The sequence below is a fragment of the Centroberyx gerrardi genome, chromosome 1, assembly GCF_048128805.1.
Source record: "Centroberyx gerrardi isolate f3 chromosome 1, fCenGer3.hap1.cur.20231027, whole genome shotgun sequence".
Lineage (NCBI taxonomy): Eukaryota > Metazoa > Chordata > Actinopteri > Beryciformes > Berycidae > Centroberyx > Centroberyx gerrardi.
The window spans coordinates 9,328,692-9,351,497 of NC_135997.1; the positions used below are offsets into that span (position 1 = coordinate 9,328,692).

The 22,806-nt window shown below is 41.2% G+C and overlaps 1 protein-coding gene across 3 annotated transcripts in view; it reads left to right on the forward strand.

Moving 5' to 3' along the window:
- The window catches only part of ly75 (lymphocyte antigen 75), a 31,113-nt gene that overhangs the window by 590 nt on the left and 7,717 nt on the right, over positions 1 to 22,806 (forward strand). For 2 of the 3 annotated variants that reach the window (XM_071914985.2, XM_071914987.2), the window contains exons 2-25: positions 501 to 881; positions 3,109 to 3,282; positions 3,650 to 3,811; positions 5,494 to 5,613; positions 8,114 to 8,254; positions 9,431 to 9,634; positions 10,639 to 10,799; positions 11,006 to 11,113; positions 11,713 to 11,801; positions 12,048 to 12,217; positions 13,256 to 13,455; positions 14,136 to 14,278; positions 14,846 to 14,924; positions 15,464 to 15,535; positions 16,232 to 16,355; positions 16,750 to 16,785; positions 16,946 to 17,115; positions 18,055 to 18,122; positions 18,265 to 18,341; positions 18,536 to 18,672; positions 20,088 to 20,196; positions 20,889 to 21,049; positions 21,320 to 21,449; positions 22,196 to 22,416. In XM_071914985.2, the coding sequence (XP_071771086.2) occupies positions 501 to 881; positions 3,109 to 3,282; positions 3,650 to 3,811; positions 5,494 to 5,613; positions 8,114 to 8,254; positions 9,431 to 9,634; positions 10,639 to 10,799; positions 11,006 to 11,113; positions 11,713 to 11,801; positions 12,048 to 12,217; positions 13,256 to 13,455; positions 14,136 to 14,278; positions 14,846 to 14,924; positions 15,464 to 15,535; positions 16,232 to 16,355; positions 16,750 to 16,785; positions 16,946 to 17,115; positions 18,055 to 18,122; positions 18,265 to 18,341; positions 18,536 to 18,672; positions 20,088 to 20,196; positions 20,889 to 21,049; positions 21,320 to 21,449; positions 22,196 to 22,416 (3,437 nt within the window). The remainder of the gene's footprint in view (positions 1 to 500; positions 882 to 3,108; positions 3,283 to 3,649; positions 3,812 to 5,493; positions 5,614 to 8,113; positions 8,255 to 9,430; positions 9,635 to 10,638; positions 10,800 to 11,005; positions 11,114 to 11,712; positions 11,802 to 12,047; positions 12,218 to 13,255; positions 13,456 to 14,135; positions 14,279 to 14,845; positions 14,925 to 15,463; positions 15,536 to 16,231; positions 16,356 to 16,749; positions 16,786 to 16,945; positions 17,116 to 18,054; positions 18,123 to 18,264; positions 18,342 to 18,535; positions 18,673 to 20,087; positions 20,197 to 20,888; positions 21,050 to 21,319; positions 21,450 to 22,195; positions 22,417 to 22,806) is intronic. The other variant, XM_071914986.2, reaches the window with a different exon arrangement.

Genomic DNA, 22,806 nt, shown 5'->3' on the forward strand with positions numbered 1-22,806 from the left:
CCACTCTTAATGTTGTTTATATTCAGTACACTATATAGGCCTAGAACTAATTGGCCGCAAGTGAAGCTGTGATAAGATTTTTTTTTTTTTTTTTTTTTTACCATTTTATTTGGAAAGTATAGTCCCTCAAGTAAAGTGACTGCGTAGGTGTGTGTGATTTTTTTTTATTTTGCCTGGCTATAGTTTCCTTCTAATTTTGCTATAATCATCCCTTATTATGTCCAGTACTCTGTATGGGAAATGTTTTGATGTGCATGACGTCACTAAATACAAATAATTTGAGTCCTTTTTTTAAATCAAGGATTTTAGTTTTTTTGTCTGTTCTACCTATTTAACATAAGACATCACAAATAACCAGTAGCATTCATTTAAGCCCTTTAGAGAACTGTAGCCTCAACTTAGATCTTGATGGAGACAAAAGACACTCAGGAGATGTGTGGCTGAGGTAACCGCATCCTTTTGGACACTGATATTCCCTCTGTTTTGCTCTATCATCACAGATGGCGATGCGTTCACCATCCAGCACACCAGCACAGGGAAGTGTCTGGTGGCAGAGGCCCCAGCAGGTGTGAGCCTCGCCTCCTGCAGCACTAGCACCGGGTCCCAGTGGTGGAAGTGGGGTTCGGGCCACCGGCTCTTCCACGTACACACGTCCCTCTGCCTGGGGTTGGAGCTACGGTCCAAGACCCTGTCCCTGTTCGACTGTGGCTCCAAAGGCTCCAACAGCATGCTGTGGTGGCGTTGCCTGGAAGGGGCTGTTTACACCGCTTACCAGATGGGCCTGACCGTCAGCAACGGCAAAGTCGGTGCCAAGCGGGACTCGAGCGATGCCTGGAGGAGAGACGGGTCCCAGGACAACATCTGCCAGCGGCCGTACCGAGGTGAGCGTGCTTTCCCCTGTGTGAGGGAGAGACTGTTTACAGAGCTGAAAGCAGTAAGAAAAGTGAGGACTGAAGAGGTCTGAGGTCTGACTAATGCCTGAGGAGAATCCCCAGTCATTAGTCAAAGGATTGAATGTAGTGTGTTAAATGTAGTGTGAATGTAATTTTGAGTATGTTCATTCTGACAGGGAATCCAGTCCCTGAAGCTGAATTTACAGCAACCTTGTGATGTTTTACACTCCTGGATTTACAGCCTCCAATTTGGTGACACGTGAACAAACTGGTTTTTACACAGTTGAACTGTAGCATTTATGCGTGGTGAAAAGAGCTTGAGTGGTTTGTTATCTCTGTGTGTGGTTAGATGAAGGGATTGGCCTACTTTGAAAACTTGAGAGCTGAAGTGTAATCAGTGGAACGTCTGTGTCTTCGATAAACTGGGGGAATTCCTCCTGGTTTCCTTATGATTGTTGAGTGGCTTTAATTGTATTCATTTGTTCAGTGTCAGGTGACAAGTGTTATATAGGCCTGTGCAGGGCAAGATACAGTGTTGCTTTTACTTTTGTTTCACTACCCTGTTCTGATGCGTTTAAAATCCCCTGCACCTTAAAAATATTTTAAGTTCTGCTTACTGTGTAAAGCAACAGAATTTCATGTGATCTCTTTATCTGTATACAACACGCCCCAACTGTCTATAAATGTAGGCTATAGTCAAGGTTCACAGCTCGGAGTCCAGTTGGCCATTTTTCCGACTTAATTATCTGACTTTGGAGGCCGTTCATGTGAAATTTCCAGGAAATTTGTTTTTTTCCACTATATCTGATAGCACATGAATGCACAATAACATACCAATGGAAATTGCTTTAGCTTTTTAGCTAATTTCAATAACCATGCCTAAAATGTACTAAACCTGCCCAAACAGTAATACTTAATCTTGTATATTGGCTAACAACACAACAACTCAAAAGCAACAATAATTAATTATACCAGTTGACTCCCTACTGTATATAACCAAGGATATGATGGACTTCTGCTAATGCAATATAGGACATGTAGTGGTCAGCAGAAAAACTACGCCTGTAAATAACTAAAAAACTAAAGTGCACAAAATAACAATAATATATCTGAGGGGATTTAATAGGATTATTGATCAATACCAGTGACTCAGCGATTACTTCACCAGATGCTGAGATTTCTGGCTCTCAAAACTCACTTTCCGGCCTGTACTCTGTTTTGGAAAAAGCGTCTCACTATTGGAATCTCAACCCCCCTTACATTTCAGTCGTATTACGATGAGTGACGTTATCATTGTGTTTTGGATTTCTCTATTTATCACTCAGCAGTTGTGATGTTATCCCAGACTGTTAAGATATGACTTGTAACATGTTTCTACAAACTTTTTGTTGCCTCAGCAAGTGGTGCTGCTAAAATATGAAAGGTGTTATTTGTATCCACGACTGTCATAGAAAAAAACTTGTTTCATTATTTGGAAAGACACTCACATCTGGCAAGCATACAAGTAGCACTTAGAGTAGTTTTCTTAGTATTTTTTTTTTAAAGTAGTTTTTTCTAGATGTGTGTCCACAAGAAATAAACAGAGTCTTGAGTGGTTTTGGCTATCTCCGTAATAAAATAAGACAGGCATTGGATATAGAGGATCTACACTGTGGACTCAACAATTTCAAATACAGAATGAGAGCCTTTTTGTTTCTTATTTCTGTTTCTTGTAATCTATACATTTTTGTCATACTGTTTCTCCTTGTTGAGTCTTATTCACTCGTTTTATTTACCAATACACAGGATCTGATGTAACTTTCACTTGTGCTACTTGGGGTGTAGTGCTTACGAAATAAGATAATGTCTAATAGATCTTCCCCTTCTCCTTGTGAATTGCTTTTTTGCCACAAATCAAAGCATCTCTGTCCAAGTCTTAAGTTCGCCAACAGTCGTTCATAAGTAAATACTCGCCTCATTCAGTATCTATGTCTTAGTTTATTTTGGTCTCATTTTATGGAAATTTTCTGCTTGGCCTGTGTTTGCTTGTCATGAGATGGCGAGGCGGTTTGGTGTTACGCAACACCACACCACCTCTCAGTTCACTTTCAACCGATCACTGTCCTGACATGATTTCAGTTGGGGTTTTTTCACAAGTGACGTGAACGCCAGAGGCTTGTAATTGGTCTAAAAGTTTTGTCTTTGTTGTCTCTGCTCTTCTCTCCCCTCTGTGTAGTCGTCCACACCACCGATGGGAACTCTGCCGGCGCTCCCTGCGAGTTCCCCTTCCACTACAACGGCAGCTGGCATTACGGCTGCCTCCCAGTTGAAAACTCCCCCGGACTGTCCTGGTGTGCCACCACCTCTGACCATGACCAAGACAAAAAGATGGGACACTGCCTAAAACCTGGCATGTTGCATTTCATTACTTCTCATCATTCTCAGCCTTTTTGCTTGTTAAGATAGTGACTATGGAGACCAGCAGACGCTCACCAAACCATTTTGAATATGACGTAGAATTTCCTGGTTGCCATTAATGTGAGGGCAATCTAAATTTGTCTCCTCCATTTCCTTGGCATGGCTGGTTATTTTCCAGCATGCAGTCTTTGATAACAATGACCTAAAATGTCTACTATCAAAAGAATGCGTGCAGGCTATTTTCTTTAGTTTTTTTTCTCTCTCTCTCTCTAATGAAAAATGTTAAAACACATCCAGGATCAACAGAACTGAATAATACACATCACACACACACTCACACTCTCTCCTTGCCTTCACAGAGGAAGGTTGCCAGACTCTGTTTGCGGGGCCGGAAGGAGAATCCTGCTATGAGTTTGTTACCAGTGCAGCAGTGAGCTGGCAGGAAGCTCTGGACTCGTGTCGCAGCCAGGGAGCTGATCTGCTCAGCCTGTCTGCTCCAGAGGAACTCTCCTCCACCACCTGTAAGACTGACTCGCTGCCCTTTGCTACTAACAAACTTCTAGTGTAAAAGTGTAGCCTTCTTCTTTTTGTTTCGAGTCATTTTGCGCCCAGTTTGAGCATCTCTCCGCCTACTGTGCGATTTTGAAAAATGCAAGAAAGTGGGCGTCAAGAGCGGAGGAGAGGAGGGGGGTTTGGGGTTTGGCCGGGTTGGTGAGAAGGGCAACGGGGGGGAGTGTCTCAAATCTACCTGTATACTGGGGGTGGAAACAGTTCTTTATCAAATGTCGTATCTTATGCCAGTTTTGCAAGATGAAAGCTAATTTACTTTCTTTTGGTTAAATTTCCTTTTGATTTTGTTAAATTTTCCATGACATGGTGTTTGCAACTTTGCATATAATGGTATGATAGCCAGTCAGTTGGTTTGCTTCACAGTATTTGTGACTGTAATTGATTCTTAGCTCTCTTAACTGAGGCTCTCCAATCTTATTTCCTATTTTTGACAAAAAATCTCTTAATGATTTATGCTAGGCTATAATGACAGAGGGTTTAGAACTGAAAATGACCTGCCTTGAAATATCTGGTACAGTGAGCACTGTAACCAACTTATCATTTTGGAAAATGTTGAATTATGACCCACACTATTTCAGTCTCAAAGAACACTGACAGCACAGATGATCGATGCACTACATGTTTTCCGTAAGTTTTACATAAGATAATTTAATGAAAAAGAAGAAGAATTTAGACAAAGTTGAACAAACAATATAAATATTTCAGATGTAATCTAACCACAGTTCAAGCACTTAACCCCCAATAATGGCCTGAAGGTATCATCAGTGTGGTGAAGCACCTCTTTAACAATAGGGCTTTTGCATGATTTTGATCCCAGTTGTTGTGTCTTGAGGGTGTCACATGCAGTCAGAGCTTCTGACGCTCTTGTTTTAAGTTAATGTTGTTTACAAGGGAGTGTAGCAAATTCTTAGGAAATAAAGAAAGAAGCAACAAATCTGGAACCAACTGGTTATTGGTGTTTGTTGTTGGTTGTTGTCTTGCTATGAAAGAAACTTCAGTCAGTGTCTTGAGCTGACAGTTGAATACCATGTCGGGAGTGACTCTTGTGGTTAGATCAACAACAGTTCCTGTAAACTGGCCTAACAGGCTGATGGCTTCGCCTAAAATAACCTCTTGTCAGTTTCACTTAAGAATAACGCTCTACAGCTATTTTATAAAGGATGATGAGTTGGATTGGGTTGTACTGGGTTGTACAAACCGTTACAGTTCAAGTTTGGACTTCACTGTTAGCAGTGTCCTTTTGAATGTAAATATACACACAGTGAAAGCTACAATAGTACAGTAGTAGAAACTCTTTTTCTCTGTCTGTCTCTTCCTGTATCTTTTTTTTTCTCTCTCTCTCTCTTTCTCTCCCTCAGTGTCTCTTCCTGTATCTATCTTTCTTTATCTATCTATCTATCTATCTATCTATCTATCTATCTATCTATCTATCTATCTATCTATCTAGGTCCAAGATAGATAGATATCTTCTTGGTCCATTTACAGTATCCTTGTATTTTATTATATTACATTCACTGGTAGAAAATGATCTAATTTGCTCATATTAGACTCACGATTTCTAGTTTTTATCTCTGTGCATTCCTGTGCTGTTGTGTAATATGTGTGTGTGTGTGTGTGTGTGTGTGTGTTGTAGTAGTGGGCGGCCTGGGCAGAATGCCTGAAAAGATGTGGATCGGCCTTCACCAGCTGGACACATCTCAGGGCTGGCAGTGGTCAGATGGCTCCCCTCTCTCCTACCTGCGCTGGGAATCAGGTGAGAGACACGTTTTTGCCACGATGATGGTGGTATCGGTGTTTTATTTCCTTTTTCTTTCCGTTGTGTTACTTCTTAATTCTTGCCTCATTTCATTATCATTGTAAAGGTTTTGGGAGAGTGTTTGGAATAAGGGATACATATCTTATCAAATTAAAAAGAAATGTTTCATAATGGTTTCAGAAACATCACATGTCTGCGCTTTTTGGTCTCTGCCCAACAGTTAAGAAGCATTGAGCTCAGGCCCAGTCATGGTAGAAAAGGCTGCACAATGTTGACAAAAAGTCATATTGCTATTTTTACTGTTGTGTTTGTGATAGGAATTGTGAGACATGTAGACACCTATTTTCCTACATATTTTCTCTTTCAGCACCTATAAAATTAGATGAGATGCTAATGCTTGGGATTTGGACAGTCTGAATACATTTTTTTGTTTTTTTCTGGCATGCAACTTGATTTGCAGGCCAGGGATTGTACATGGCCCTAGAAAAACATGTTTAGGAAGCTGTCTGAAACACCTTTTCTTCTAAGAGGGAAAACCGCATCCTCTTGTGATATGATAATTGCAGCAATCAGTACCAGGATTTCAATATTTTTTCAATTCATCTTTCAGCCCTAATGGTCAAGCTGTGCTGTTGTTGCTGCCCTTCTATAAACTGAGACTCAGTGTCAGTCAGAGAAACAATGAGGCCAGTGTTGTAAACAAGCTCATTGTGACTGGTTATTGGACACAGTGTGGCATTGGGATTGTTAGCGTTGTTGAATAACCCATTAATGGTACTGAATGGAACGCTTTATAAAACCTTCAAGCTATTTGTAATTCGTCATGCTGTTTTCTGTGTCAGAGGGGAAGTGTTGTCCTTACTCTGCTTTCTGACCTGCGAGATTTCTGCAGCCATCCAGCCTAATACTGATCTAAGCTGTTTATGGCTATTATTCACAATTAGGGCTGAAACGATTCCTCGAGAAACTCGAGTAACTCGATTACTAAAAATCATCGATGCAAATTCTTTGCATCGAAGCTTCGTTTAATCCATATAACTATATACACGCTCAGTGTTTCGCACGGATGATTATTACTGTTGCACAACGCGCTGGAGAAAGAGAGAGAAAATAGCGAGGGGCGAAGAGAAGAGACAGGCCAGAGAAAACGACAGAAAGTGTCCAAAGTTTCGGATCCAGTGTTGCCAACTTGGCGACTTTGTCGCTAGACTTAGCGACTTTTCAGACCCCCCTGGCGACTTTATTTCTCAAAAGCGACTAGCGACAAATCTGCCGACTTTTTCTGACCATGGGAAGCAATGTTAATGTGTTGAATCCCAAAGCATTTGGCAATAAATTGGTTCGGCTGATGCCGGTTTTCTCTACTTGCTTGTCTAATCCAGAGGGGTCTGACGGTCACAGCGCTTCCCACACACAGCGTAGCTCCTTCCCTCCGCTGAGAGCAGGGACTGTAGGATAGGGTCCACTTGTAATTGCTACCGGCGTACGCCGAAACTGGCCGGGTGGGCGGAGTCAGCACTTAATATTAAAACGGGATGAGATGAAGGCTAGTAAAGAATGCACGTTAATTATGGCTATATGTAATGGCTAGTTAAGAACGTAAATCAATATGGTGGCTAGTTATGATGTCCCTAAGTTAGCTAAGTTTTGCTCAAGAAAATAACCACAGAAAATAAAATGCTGCAGTCAATTTGTGAAAGCCTGAGCTTCATTCATGTTATTATTATGATAGTCACACACACATACACACACACACACACACACACACACACACACACACACACACACACACACACACACACACACACACACACACACCTACTCCCCTCACAGTGATGCATAAAATACCCCAGAAAGCAAAATATCAGGTGGTGTAAGTAGCAATTGGAGCCTAAAATGCACCAGTCCAATACAGCAGGTATATTCAGTTTAGTTTGATTGCAGTGAGTAGGGTCAGCAGGTGTAGGGCAACCCTTCAACATAGTAAATAAATGTACATTAGCCAGTCTTATGAACTTGTATGATATTTAGGCCTAGTAATAAATATCAATAATAATTATTATTTCACCTCGTTTTCAGTAAATCACAGTGTCGTATGGACAGCTTCGTGCGGACAGCTTTTCTCTTTTGTATATTTACTATTGCTCTTTAATAAAGCAAAAGTATTTCTTATCCGATTACTCGATTAATCGATGGAATAATCGGTAGAATACTCGATTACTAAAATAATCGATAGCTGCAGCCCTATTCACAATGTGTCAAAGGCTTTACGTTTACTGGCAGCAGCATGTTGAACAACATAAAGATTATTTTCGGTTGAATTTTTATGTCTGAAATCCGATTGGAAAACTGAATCTAGAAAGATGCGTAGAGGTAAATGCCACTTAGTATTTTCTCTGGTCTGCTGTCACGATCATTCACTGATTTTGTGTGTGTGTGTGTGTGTGTGTGTGTGTGTGTGTGTGTGTGTGTATGTATGTATGCGTTTGTGTGACAGGAATGCCATCCACCAGCCTGATTACAGAATCGGACTGTGGAGTGCTGAACTCTAAACAGAACTACGAATCCGAGTCGTGCAACAAACGTCTGCCGTATGTCTGCAAGAAGAGTGTGAAAGCTTCTCACACAGCAAAAGCAGGTAGGTTAGCTGTTGCTTTCCTTTTCTGTGCTGACCTGTCTTCTAAAGCTTGGTTTATGCTTAGTTCTGAGAGGGTTTCAGATGGTCGGACGGGGCTTCTGTTTAGGGGGGGGGGGATGTGACTCTCCGAAACAGAACACACCGCCCACCGCCGCAGCTATTGGCCAAGTGTAATGAAGTGTGAAGGGGGCTGGGAATTGGAGGGAGCTGCAAATTTCTGCCTGTAGCTTCTCTTTAGAGCAACTTCCGGTAAGCTGCTGTGTAGACCGCTGCGAAGCTTTCAACTCCTGGAGGGAGACAGCAGAGGCTGGGATGCTGCGTTTATCCAGTGTTTCCCCTAGCATTTTATCTTATAACGGCAGCACGGTCCGAGGGAGAAACACTATAGCAGTTGCTATAGGAAATGACTGAGTGATTATAGAAACATTGTAGGTGCAGTTATTATAGGAAATTAATGATTTTAGAAACTAGTTACTATAGAAATGACTGAATGAGGCAGCAGTGTGTCTGTGTGTTTCTGTTGCTCTGTCTGTGACCACATGTTGCCATTTGTCACTTTGATCATGGTGTGTCTCAGCAGAAATAGGCTACATTGTTTAAAAAAAATCTGGCACATTTTCAACAGCCGCGCCTAGAAACACTGGTTCTAACAGCAGCTTAGCCTACCAAGTGAGACCATTTCAGCCAAAAACAAAAATTATTTTGAAAATATTTTTAGCATGGCTTGTCATGATTTTACGGTGGCGGCCAGCCACAGTAGAATATATATAGGGGAAACACTGAGTTTACGTGACAAGCTCAACAAAGCCAAAAAACGAGATGCAAAAGCCAAGGCACTTGCCTACAGCTACAGCTGCAGGAGTTGTAGGTGGAGCTGCTTGTTTTTGGCGGACAGCCTGCAGCACCTCCTAGATATCATAATGTTCTGAAAAACCATGAAGGTTCAGGGCTTTCAGAAGTTAGTTTCGGGCGGTTCTCAGAAGCACATCTGACGAAGCATATGCAAACCTTAAGTCATATTCCCCCCAAAATGTTATACATACAGTTGTTGATGGTGTGGTTTTGTTCTCTCAACATTGGATGCAGAATCAATAGTTGCCTTTTCCCACTCCCTCTCTTCCGGTCTCTGTCTGTCTTGCTCTCTCTCCCTCTCTTTCTCCTTCTCCCTCTATGCAGAGTCGTCTGTGTACAACGACACAGTGTGTGCGGACAACTGGGTCCCATGGAGCGGCTGGTGCTACATGTTGGTGAAAGACACGCCGCTGGGCTTCGCAGACGCCCAGTCGCACTGTGAGAACACCGAGGGAGGAAAGGGAGGCTCTCTGGCCAGCCTGCACTCCCTGGACAGCAAGGAAATGATCAGCACTAATTTCCATGCAGGTAAATATGGATATGGTCTCATATCTTAGGCCCATTCAAAGGCCCATTCAGTCCTAAAATCTTACTCTTCTCAAAACAAGGGAAATATCTGTCAGTGGCGTGAGTTAATTTCACTTGTCTCCAATGCAGGTTGGCTTGTTTCAAAAATGTAGTAGAATCCGGTTTGCCTGGTGTCTAGCCCCCATGAAGGGGTCTGGATGCAAGCCTATCCACTGGCAGTTATGTCCGACAGATACTGTCTGACATACCTGATTGGATGGTCGATGTAGGCGGGACAAACCTACTTATAACGAGTGTTACAGAGTGTTACAGAGTGCACGACAACAACTAACACAATGAAAGCACCGGCAAAGGAATTGGATGGATAGCAAGCTAAGATTTATGGATTTCATCAGTCCTCAAAAAACTTAATGGCATCAATGAATTAAAACAATCAGCATGTTTAAAAGGTTGGAAGTGAACACCGCCATGATTGTTGTTAGCTCTGAGGCGCTTCCAGATTACGTCAATCTCCTTTGCTACTGTGTTTGGCCAAAGATTTTGATAATTGACAACTAGAAGAAGTTCCGACAAGAAATTCCGTCAGTGAATCAGTCGTGGATAGGCTTGCGTCCAGACCCCTATGAATCCCAATGCAAAGAATCAGGCAAGGTGACATTGTCTTGAAATAAGGCAGATGACCCCACCCATATCCAGATAATGTCACTTGAGTCTAGAAAATTCTTGAAACATGTTGATTTGCATTGGAAACATCTGAAATGATCGCATCCCATTGGCAGTTTTTTTTCCATTTGTTTCGAGAAACATAGGATTTCAAGACTCAACTCAGGATTATATGAGTTAAGTTTGAAATTTTTTTGCTGTGCAGTTTTAACCATGGACGAAACAAGGGTTGAACCCAGAATGTTTTCTCACCTGACCCCCTGCCTTGACTGCTTGACTTTAATTTCACATCTTAAAAGTTTCCTTAAAATGACGTGCTCATGTGTGTTGTGGTCCATCAGATGGCAAGTTGTTGGATGTGTGGATCGGTCTGATCGGTACAAACATGAGCGCCACTGTCTTCAACTGGGCCGACCAGGCACCCGTCACCTTCGCTTACTGGGGCCCAAGCCAGCCCTCCCAGCCTACACAGGATCCCAGCTGTGTCTTCTACTCTGGACAGGTGTGTGTGTGTGTGTGTGTGCGCATGTATGTGCGTGCGCTTTTGTATAACCCCACTCATCATATCCTGCTTTTTGTGTTGTACCCTGTGTGTGTGTGGGGTGTGTGCGTATCACCTAGATCGTGTTTGTGTGTCTTCTTCTGATCGTCTGTTCCAGTTTGTTATTTTTGGGTCTGCAAAATCAAGCCTGTGTCCGTTCTCCCCAGTCTCATGGTTGGATGGTCGGGAATTGCAGTGAAAAACTACCTTTCATGTGTCAGAAGAAAGGAGAGGTCAGGGAGTCAGCGACAGTGGCCAGATGTCCGCCGGGGGATGTAAGTATTGTCAGCGTGACCTGATTTTTGCGTGTATGCTTTCATCTACAGTATGTTTTACCAAGGGAGGCCTGCAGTATTTTGCAGTACCTTTTTAAATATGGTAGTACATAGGGATGGGACGATATGCTTGTCTCACGATACGATTTGATTATGCAATATGGGGTTCATGATTCGATACAACCACGATGCGATGAAATAAATAAAAGTTAAATGACAACAAATTATGACTGCAGAATTATGTTTATTTCTGAGCCACAAGTGTTTCTAGCAATGACATTGGCTTGCTAGAATGTAAACAGTTTAAAAATGTCATTACAAAGTGCAGAAAATATAATTTGGATGGAGAGCTTGTGAAATTGTGTTGGGCAAGCTGCCTCATTTGTGATTACTACAGCAGAATAAAGTGTAGCTAATATTGCGATTCAATGTTCTGCTCCACGATACATATTGTCACATTTTTGTATTGCGATATATTGAATTTCAATATATCGTCCCATCCCTAGTAGTACAGTATGTGTGCAGATTTTTGTTGGCCTGAGAGATTCAACTGATCATGCTGAAGTTCTGTGATCGAGGTACAACTCTCCTTCCCTCAGGGGTGGAGGAGACACGGCAACTCCTGCTATCAAGTGAACCACAAGGAAGTGTCCTTCAAAGACCACTGTAACATCACCATAAGAAACAGGTAGGAGTTTGTTCAAATTGTGACCCTCCCGTCTGATCAAAGAGTGACACTTTGTCGCTTGTTTTTCCCCTCAGTTGTCCACATAAAAGCTTTCCTGGTACCATTTCAAAAGAAGAGCTGAATTTCTACAGAAAAACTTAGTCAAATTATGACTCTTTCATGCCAGTATGCCACTGTAACACATTTTAACTGTCCTTTCTATGTTTGAGCAGGAAAAAAACACTCATATTTTATTGTTCTTTCCAGGTTTGAGCAGGCTTTTATCAGCCGTCTGCTTGGGGAGCAGATCAGTAGGGAACCTCAGTATTTTTGGATAGGGCTCCAGGACATTAAGAACACAGGGGAGTACCAGTGGCTGAGCCAGGATGGAGCACACGGTGCGGTTTCATACACCAACTGGGGCTGGTTTGAACCAGGTTAGTATAGACCACACTGCTTGGCTTTATTACTGCTGGACAAATCCACTAGTACCGAACGGGTGAATACTGCGGGACTGGAAGATTTGTGTCATGACTGGCTCATGGGAATGGCAGAGTACAGTATTATAAAGTGCTGAATTGTCTTGCCAAAGTAGTTGGTGGTTTCTTCAGATGCGGAGGTTCAGATGAAAAATACACCAATATTAGACAATAGAGGAACCCACACACTGATTTGCTAGGACATAAAAAAGCCTCAAAAAGGGAAATCAGGGAGCTGATACAGCAAAAAGTGTAATTTAATGAGACAAGGAAAATTCCATACAAATACTGTTGTTTAAAAGCGGCAAACTTGAAGCATTTTTCACATAAACCCAGCTTGTTTTCCGTACTAAAAGGCAAGGGGTGCATGAAGAGTCCACAGGGGGAATGTTAATCTAGAATAATGCTTGGACAGAAGGGAAACCACAGTATGAATGCTATATGCTCCCCTAGCCACAACAGTATTATATGCAATTACCCTGTGTGAGCCTCAGCCAATTTGCTGTCTACACCTGTAACTCATCATCCAATCCTATGTCCTGTCCTTTGTACGTGATATGTTCTTTGCACTTATGATGGCCTGGTGGACTGAAATATGATAGTAATTATTCTTTGGTACTTTTCACTTTTTTTGTACCATCTCTTATTAAGGAACTCTTTTTGCTGTCTCAGCTCCCTGATTTCCTTATTGAGGTTTTTTCTATGCTCTATCAAATCAGGGTGCTTGTTCTTTTCTTGTCTTTGAGTTTAGTATTAAACTAGACATGAACAGCACACTGATTGTGCAATCACAAACAGCACAGTAGTGTTTTAGTAATATTAGTACAACTATTGTATAGTGATTTTGGCCAGCAATACCAAATGGCGCAAGCTGTGTGTGTTTTGATCTGTGTCTATATGTGAACAGGATCGTTTCTTTCTCATACTTGTATCTGTACCTTCATTTTTGTACAATATGATTATTTTCTTTGTGCTGTATCTGCTTGTGTCTGTCAGACCGGCCTGGAGGTTGTGCAGTCATGTCCACAGCAAAACCCCTGGGCAAGTGGGAGGTGAAGAACTGCACTATTTTTAAAGCCGGCACCATTTGTAAGAGAGACATCACTTCGCCACCGCCTCCAGAACCAGAGCCCGACCCCAACATACCTTGTCCTAATGGATGGATGTCCAGACCAAGCATCAAATACTGCTACAAGGTGTGTGTGTGTGTGATTGTGTCCTTGGAACACTTGTGTGTACGTAGGGCTGGGCAATAATTCAATATTATCGTTATCGTCTCTCAGTAGAATCATATCGTCAGGAAATTGTGATATTGTGATACATAATTCTGTTGTCTATATTGATGATAACAAGTCAATTTTATTTAAAAACTCTGACAAAATGAGGTATAAAACATTTTGAGGAATATTATTTACAATGTAAAAAAGATGCGCACACTGCTTCAGACTTGCAGTTAAAACTTTTAATGCGACGTTTCGGTCGTCAGACCTTCATGAGGAATAAATGGAGTAGTTAATATAGAATAAAATAAATAAATGGATAGAATATAATAAATAAATACATTTGGTCTGACTACCAAAACATTGAAAGTCTTTTTTTACATTGTTAAAAAAAATTGTGCAAAAGTACCTTTTTCTTGAGGAATATTATTTAAAAATTCAGTGCGATAAAGTGATTTTGCACACGTCAGCCATATCGTGATATATATATTGACACTGAAAAAAACCTTATAATTATCGTGATATTAATTTCAACCGTATTGCCCAGCCCTTTGTGTATGTGGAGTGTGTCCTCCCCCATCAGCAGCCTTGGTGCTGTGGGACAGACAGGCAGGAGCAGTTTTCAGGAGCTGTTGTGAACTGTGTCGCCTTGTCAGGTGTTCCACGAGGAGCGGCTGAGCAGGAAGCGCTCCTGGGAGGAAGCGGAGAGGTTTTGTCAGGCGCTGGGGGCCAACCTGCCCAGCTTCACGCAGCAGGAGGAGATGCTGGCCCTGCACTACGTCATGAGAGACACCATCAGGTACACACACACACACACACACACACTCACATACTGACTTAAAATGTAGCTAAGTGCAATACTTCAGTAAAAATTTACTAAGAGGACACAGTAATGTGAGTAAATGGAATTGATTACTTCCACCCTTGGTAGTAATAAAGATATCAACAAATCCATTTAGAATGTTGTTACACCCCTACACACACACCCATCACGCAAAACGTTGTGTGTGTGTGTGTGTGTGTTTATACATGTGTGTGGGAATCATTCCATCTCAGACTGGTAGTGCCAGTCTCTTCACAACAGATGAATGCTAAACATGCAGGTCTGTCTTCCCAGACACATATCTCAGAGTTAAACCTCCTGAAAGCTTCTCACATAAACACCCAGTACTTCACTTGAACACTGAAATAAACACACACCATCTTCTATCTCACACTTCACACTTGTTTGGGGAGAAGCAGAGTCGACACAGTAATGATATCATGCAGTTTGGATAAGGTACATAAACTTTTAACAGTTTGTATCCCGATCAGTAAATAAAGTGTAATGAATGACGGTGGTTTTCTCATGTTGTCCTTGTTCCAGTGATAACCGTTTCTTCTGGGTCGGCCTGAACAGGAGAAATCCAGCAGACCGCTCCTGGGAGTGGAGCGATGGCCGACCTGTGAGTGCACAACTAACACACAGAAAAAAAAAATTTAAAATAAGTGAAAAAATCTATATTAAAATAAGTGAAAAAATCTTCAAAAATAAGTGAAAAAATCTTCAAAAATAAGTGAAAAAATCTTCAAATGGGGTGACATAATTACATTTTTTTCCAATGCAAATCAACTTGTTTCAAGAATTTTCTTGAATCAAGTCACATTATCTTGATACCAGTGGAGTGATCGGCCTTATTTCACACACATTGTCACTTGATTCTACAAAATTCTTGAAACAAGTCAAAGTGAATTGGAAACAAGTGGAATTATCTCTCTGCATACATATGTCTTACTTGTACGGGAAAATGACACTTGAGGACTAAATATTAGATTAAAAGCCTTTTTAAGATTGTCATTTTTTTCAGTGCATAACCCTGCAGCTCTGTGTTCAACTCTTTTGTAAGAATAACACCATGATTGGTTTGGACAGATTCACTACATCTTGATAAAAGACATTGTTTACTGAGTGTAATGTCTATTTTTTCTAATGTCTCCGCAACAGGTGTCTATGGGTATTTTACACCAAGATTTCCATGAGGATGATGCATACAATCGGGACTGCACAGCATTTAAGGTAGGCTGGGTGGACTTGGAACAGATTAACAAGGGCCATGGCATTTTTAAGGCGGACTGGGTAGATCTGTACAGCCTGATCTGTGGATCAAGGCCATTTGCTCAGCTGTTTGTGGGTGGTCGTGACAAATGTTACAGCTGAAATCCGCCCACGTTGACCACAGTGATTTCATTTCCCACATGCTGTTTTGAAGGAAAATGCAGTAAAAGACTAAAAAACTGTGGTGGAACACATTTTTTTGTTTTGTTTTTTTTCATATCAAGAGGACATTGTCACATGCGTCTCTGTCATACAGCCGGTTTTGACCGGCCATGATCATATTGTCTTTTCTTTGACTGACCTTTCACCAAGTTGTTGGATCACTTCCCTCCCACCATGACACCACTGTTCCAGATGGAAGGAGTGCCATTATATTTTTCTCTTGGCACGCTCTGGCTTTGACCTGACTTTGATCATTGCACTCATTTACGTTGCTTGTGTTGGCAATCAAGGAAGGTCATTCTTCATAAACTATCACTGGATAGATAGCAACAAGACCCATAATGTCACAGACTATCTTATGCTATCAGCAGACAGGATAGCATTGATTAATCAGGGTTAGGGGTTGCAGTGTCATGTTTTTTTGTTTGTATGTTTTCCTTGTGATAATATATGATTTCTCCAAGTTTTGATTCAAACAATCTCTGTCCTCATCAGACGATGAAGAGCAGCTTGAAACACTTGTTTGAGTTCCTGCTCCACGACTTCCCTCCCAGGCCTTTCTATGCAACACCATTCCACTGTGATGCCAGGCTGGAGTGGGTCTGCCAAATACCCCGGGGTAAGATTACATGGTAAAACACTACTATGATCTGTATGTGTGCATGCATTCAAGTGTGTGTTGTTTTTTGTGTTTGTGAAGAGCTAACATTTCCTCATAAAGGCTGCTTATTAAAAGGGATTTGTAATTTCATAGATGTTTAATAAAAGGGATTTGGTATTTGACTAGTATTTGGCAGCCACATAATGGCCTATCTAATTAGTTTAATTCATTTATTTGCACAGTGATAAAACACAGTAGTGAAGTGATAAACATTTGTCCAAGTGTGATTTAAAAACCTTAGGAGCTTATAAATGAAACCAAAAAAATGAACTAGAATGTAACACAATCGGGTTATTTGAACACTTTTGGTCATATTCTGCTGCTAATTCACTCTTTGATTGTGTTTCAACAGGAAAGACACCAAAGAACCCCGACTGGTACAATCCTGGTAAGCCCAGTCTATGAATATCTTTTGAGTCTAGATTTTGACCTATCAGTGGCCAGAATTTTCCTGATTCAACATTGTCTTTTGCAATGGGTAGCACACCCAATTATTGTCGTCCACAGTATATCCTGATTTTAGACTGCTGTCTGTTGTGTTTTTTTAGGTGGACACCATGAGACGTCCATATTTGTAGATGGCCGGGAGTTTTGGTTTGTGACGGAGCCAAAGCTGACGTTTGAGGAGGCTAGACTCTTTTGCAGTGGGAATGGTAGCCAACTGGCTGCACCACTCAGCTTCACTGCTGCCAGACAGATCCACCAGCAACTATCAAACGTAAATGACAGGAGACCATATCTGACCATGGCAGGACAGACTCATAGTAGTGGCATAACATCCTATGAGATATGAATAGCACACTGAGTTTACAGTCCCAAATTATTATAATAATATTTCAATATGTTTCTTCATAATATTATTGTGTGTGTGTGTGTGTGTGTGTGTGTCAGGGTCAGAAATTAACCAGGGCTCGGGGCAAAAAATGACTTTGAAAGTTCATCAAATGCCTGTGAAATTAGAATTGAGAGGGCAAAAACGCTGTTCACATTTTTTTCATAAAAATGTCAATATTCATGTGTAAATACAACCACTGTCCCCCGTGGGCCACCATAGGTGATTCGTGGGAGCCTGTGACTGTGGAGATTCTTTCCAGTGTGTTCCGGGCAAGAAAAAATATACTAGTTGATTAATCAGAAAACGACTGCGCAGTCTGAAGCAGCAGAAAATGTTGGCAGCACGCAGCCAGCAGTAGAACAAAACACAGACTTCACACAAACCACCAAAAAATAAAATGACCAATATTGTAAAAAAAATCAAGGGGTGGAAGATGGACTGGTTCGGGACAGAGAGTGGGGAAAACCCAACTTCCTTGGGGTTCATTTGTATGCTAATATGCAATGCAAATGTATTGTATTATAGTTTGATGTAACTGCCCCCCGAAAATGATCGAAATGCCGCTAAAAATTGGCTCGGGGGTAAAAAATGATATAAAATTTATTGTGTGTGTGTATGTTTGCGTACGTGCGTTCATGTGTTGTGAGTAGAGCGCGGCACTACCCCTGCCATTTTTAGGGTTTTGATTTCCACTAGGGCCACCCATGCTTCCGTACATGCACTTTAGATAAAAGCATCCACCACATTGCATATGTTATGTCTTACATATGTTGTTATTTAATCCCATGATGCCGTTCTGAGACTTGTGATGTTGTTGAACAGATGTCAGGTTCTCCCAAGCAAAGCTGGTGGGCCGATATGAGACAGCCTGGGCGATACTACCCAATGACGTAAAGCAATACAGACACGCACACATATTCTCACAAACACAGTCAAATATTTATGACACATCCCTATATATATATACACACAGTAAAATATGATGTTATGAGCACAGACATTGGCTTTAATAATGTGTGCTTCATGTCCCAGGTTCAGCCAGATGCACTTCTACCATTCAGTTTTCCTGGGCAGATGCACCTCTATCAGTCCTGAAAACCTCTTCCCGGGTGAGTAAACATCACTCTGTTTCTATACAGCTGAGCTTAGTGGCAAACCCAATCTGGAGTTAATCCCTACAGAGAGCAGAAAAGGCTTCATGCGCATTATACTTGATTTGATTATGATTAATTGAATGTCAGGCGCACTTGTAGTCTCTCTTACTCACACACACACACGCTTGCTGTCATATATTTACTTACAGAGTATGAGTACAGTTGTGAGCGCCAGCTGCCCTTCGTGTGTGAGCGGCACAACGTCACGTCGGTGGAGAGAAACCCTCTGGAGCCTCACGCCGGAGGGCTTCCCTGTGAGAAGAACTCCTTGGCCTTCAGAGACAAGGTCTGACTCTCCTACACACTGAGTGCCTGTTTGGCTGACACTCTTACACAGATCGACTCACAATGAGTGCAGCAGCAGAATAAGGGTACATTCCTGGGCCGCCAGCTTTACAAGTGCCTAATAGTAAAAGAGTGTAAGGGTCAGATCCGCCAATATTCTTTAATCCTGGAATGATCATGTAAGAGAGAACTGCTAAGAAAAGAGAAGAGAAAGAGAAAGTAGAGCTAAGAGCAAAGAGGATGAAGGGATTTTTTTTTTTTTTTTACTTAAAGGGGAAATCCACTGTTAAAAAAAACAGGTATTGGCAATTCATGGGTACATTTTCTTCTTTGGTATTTTTTAGGAGGAAGAGATACCAAATTCTCCACTGACAGTAGCCTAAATAGTCCATAATGCAACGCAGCCACAAGACATGTTGTGTATTGAGTTAGGGGCGCGACTCACTTCATCTTGACAGGGAAAAACTAGATCTCTTTCTCTTACTATCGCTAATGCTATCACTAACACTATTGCTCTATCCAACTACGTGTATAACCCACAGCTGAAAGCAACAAGCTCAGGTTCGTTCCCTGGGGCTTGTCAAAAGGCATTTTGGGAAATGTAGGAAATCACTAGCTGAAGTGGATGAGGCAGGTTGAGGGAAAGTGGGCACACCAAAAAAGTAATTTACAGCACTTCATCACAAAATAACTCCTGGAATGCATTGAACACTGCAGATTAATGATACTGTATATAACAGTGCAAGAGTATCCGAGGGTGGAATTTTCCTTTTTAAAGATAAGAGTTTTCAGCACTAGCTGCTGGTTATCAGATGGTAAAATCGCTGACAGAAAGAGACAGACAGCAGGATCTCCTGATGAACACATTGTCTTTTTTTCCAACATGAGTGGAAAGGAGCAAGAGCACCAATAGCTCAAAATGTATCAAACACTCTATGGATCATACAGGTGCTGGTGAATTACCTAGGACCTGTAGACTCTTTGATAACCCACTAATACACAGGCTGAACCAAATATTGACTTAGTGTTATCACTCGCCTGGCAGTGAGTCTGGGATGTTGACACAAGCAAACATGGCTGTCACCACTGAGTACGATCTCAAAACATGAAGAATTTGAATTATTTTGGATTGCTGACAGCTGATAAAAATAACTGACAATAACTAACGCTATCTCATTACCAAGTGGTCTTGATTTGACATTTTGAACATACGCCCATGCTGACAAAAACACAAAATTATTTCGTTTAGATGGGCCAACATTGAAAAAACACTTTACCTTTGCGTCCTTTTGCTGGACATCTGTGAGCAAGGGATGAGATTATACACTGCTGGTGTCTAACAATGCATGTCTGTGTATGTCTTGTAAACGTAAACACATGGCTTAACTGATTGTGATTCTGACCTGTATTTTCCAGTGCTACAGAGTGATGAAGCCCAGTCTGCACCTGACATTCAAGGACGCCAATGAGGTGTGCATGAGCATGAAGGGAACTCTGGTCACCATATCTGACCAGGTGGAGCAAGGTGAGGACATCCACCCAGCTGTTCTTCTGGCACTACTACAGTTAATGAACATGGCAGGCATGGTCAGCATATCAGGCCTAGCATGACGCACATGGTGTCGACTGGCACGTGCCTCATCTTGTTTTTTAAGCCATAATAATTTCATGTTGACCAAGAAAACATGCTTTTGTTTTACAGCAGCAGCTGGTCAGATTAAGTTAAAGTGATGTTGAATTTTGGTAGTACCTTGGGCTGTGTAGCTTCCTGGACATTATATAACCCTAAAATTGAAGAATTGCATGTTTTTTTCTGCCATTGTATGAAACATTGTATGAAACAGGTCTGACAATCTAGCACAAACGCAAACAAAGCAAATTCTGACAATATACAGTATATAAAAAAAAATAGTAATTTTGCTGAATTTGTTTTAAGTTTTGTTTATGTTATTAAACCAACAAGTGTAACACCGAAATCCGGTCGGATGTCGCTGTTACACTTGTTCAGACTGAAAGGTTTAATATCGTAAAGAAAGCGATTCACAAATTAAGCAAAATGACTAGTTTTTATATATATTGTCAGAATCTGCTTTCTGCAGAATCGGCAGAATCTGCTACCAAAGTTCAACATCACTGCATGCCACACAATGCCACATTGAACCACTCCAATATTATTGGAGTAAAGTAAAAATATTTACTTTAATTGATTGTATTTAGACTTTATCACCACCCTGCTGCCGAACATAACGGAAATGGAGAAGATATGGATTGGTCTGAAACTGAAAACTAACAACCCAGAATGGGTGGATGAAAGCCCAGTCTCCTTCCTCAATTTTAACCCCCTGATTCACGGCATGCTGAGGCCCATCCGCATCCAGGTAAGTTCACTTCCCCTTCCCTTCAGTTCTGTATTCGCAGTTCTGTTTTCATGCTAACCTCAGAGTGCTGAGTTGTATTTTACCATGCATGATGTTAATTCAGCTGGAAAACACTTCTGCTACGTCATTACAGCTACTTCAGTAGTTAGAATATGTTCTCTTCTAGCACTGGCCTATGGTAGCTCATACTGAAGTACATTTTGAATGGAAAAAAAAAGACTCCACTTGAATAGACATTGTCATTTTGTTTGTTTGTTTGTTTGTTGGTAGGCGTTTGTTCCAGACCCTATGGAGTTGTGTGTGTTTATGATCAACAACCCCAACTCTGCCATGATGGGTACCTGGGACTATGGCGCCTGCACAGAGCAACAAGATATGGGCATTTGCCAGCACTATGCAGGTAAATCACGACCACCAGCACAGTAATGTGCACCGCAGGTGTGGTACTGCTTACATCAGATTACACTGCAAAAAGTTTTTAAAATGTTTCTATTTTTTATTTTACTTTTTTCAGAATATAGAACATACAAAGCAATTTCTTCTTTAAAATATATGTAATTTTCTCCAGGGGTTCACATCTATTAATTTATGAGAGCCAAAGTCCTATTGAGAGGTGCCAATTAGAATTTTCCGCCACACAAAGAGCTATATCTATTAATTTAATTTTTATTGTAGAATTCCCCTTAATTTTTGCAAAAACGATACTGAACAAAAAAAATGTATTTAGATTTTTTGCAGCACAGACTTTGACGTCTGATAGGGTACCTCTAGATCATTCCATTTTAAAGGGACAGTAAGTAACTTAACTTTTATCAACCGCTATTGGCGACCAAGCAATTGAATCAACATCGATGGTTCTCTGTAATTGACACAAATGATAAAGCCTCGTTTTTCACAATAGAGACGAGTAAGCTAGCTCATAAGAGCAGGGATCCAACAGAAACGTCTTGTGAACAGATAATAAATTACAATGCAAAATTGTGTAAAAATAATACTCCTTTGTCATTTGCTTGAGGATAAAATGTCTCATAACACCGTCCTCCATCGTTGAGCAGCTGAAAATACAAAGAAATAACTGTTCCGTTCAGAGGTTTAGCCTACTATCAAGATGTTACACAAGGCTTACTAACTTCCCTCTAATGTCAGATAAGCCGGAGGAGCCCCAGGTCCCCTCGGAGCCCTTCCAGGTCAACAACCACACCATCCTGCTGCTGCAGAAGAATCTCACCTGGTTCGAGGCCCTGGAGCAGTGCAATCAAAAAAACATGGACCTGGCAAGTGTGGCCGACACTTTCCTGCAGTCCGTCCTCAGCGTGCACGTGAGCCGCGCACGCACACCCATGTGGATCGGACTCTTTAGTGAAGACGTAAGTGTACCAAACAATTCATATTTATCAAATTACCAAACATATTCATATTCCAATTCACCACATCTTTTTTTTTTTTTTTTTTTTTGGTAAATCATGCATATACACTACCAGTCAAAAGTTTGGACACACCTGATTGAATGTACTATGTTTTTCATTATCTTAAAGCCATTTTGATCTAAAGGCTTCTGCTTAAATGCTTGAAATTTGTTTCTTAGACAAATATAAATAGTGAAGTTGATGCCTATGTGTGAATTTCTTTCCAAAGCCTTTGCCTTTCCATCAAGGCAAAGTGTGGCTACTTTAAATCATCTAAAATATGAGATAGTTTAGATTTTTTTGGTCACTGCATAATTCTATTTGTGTTATTTCATAGTTTTGATGTCTTTA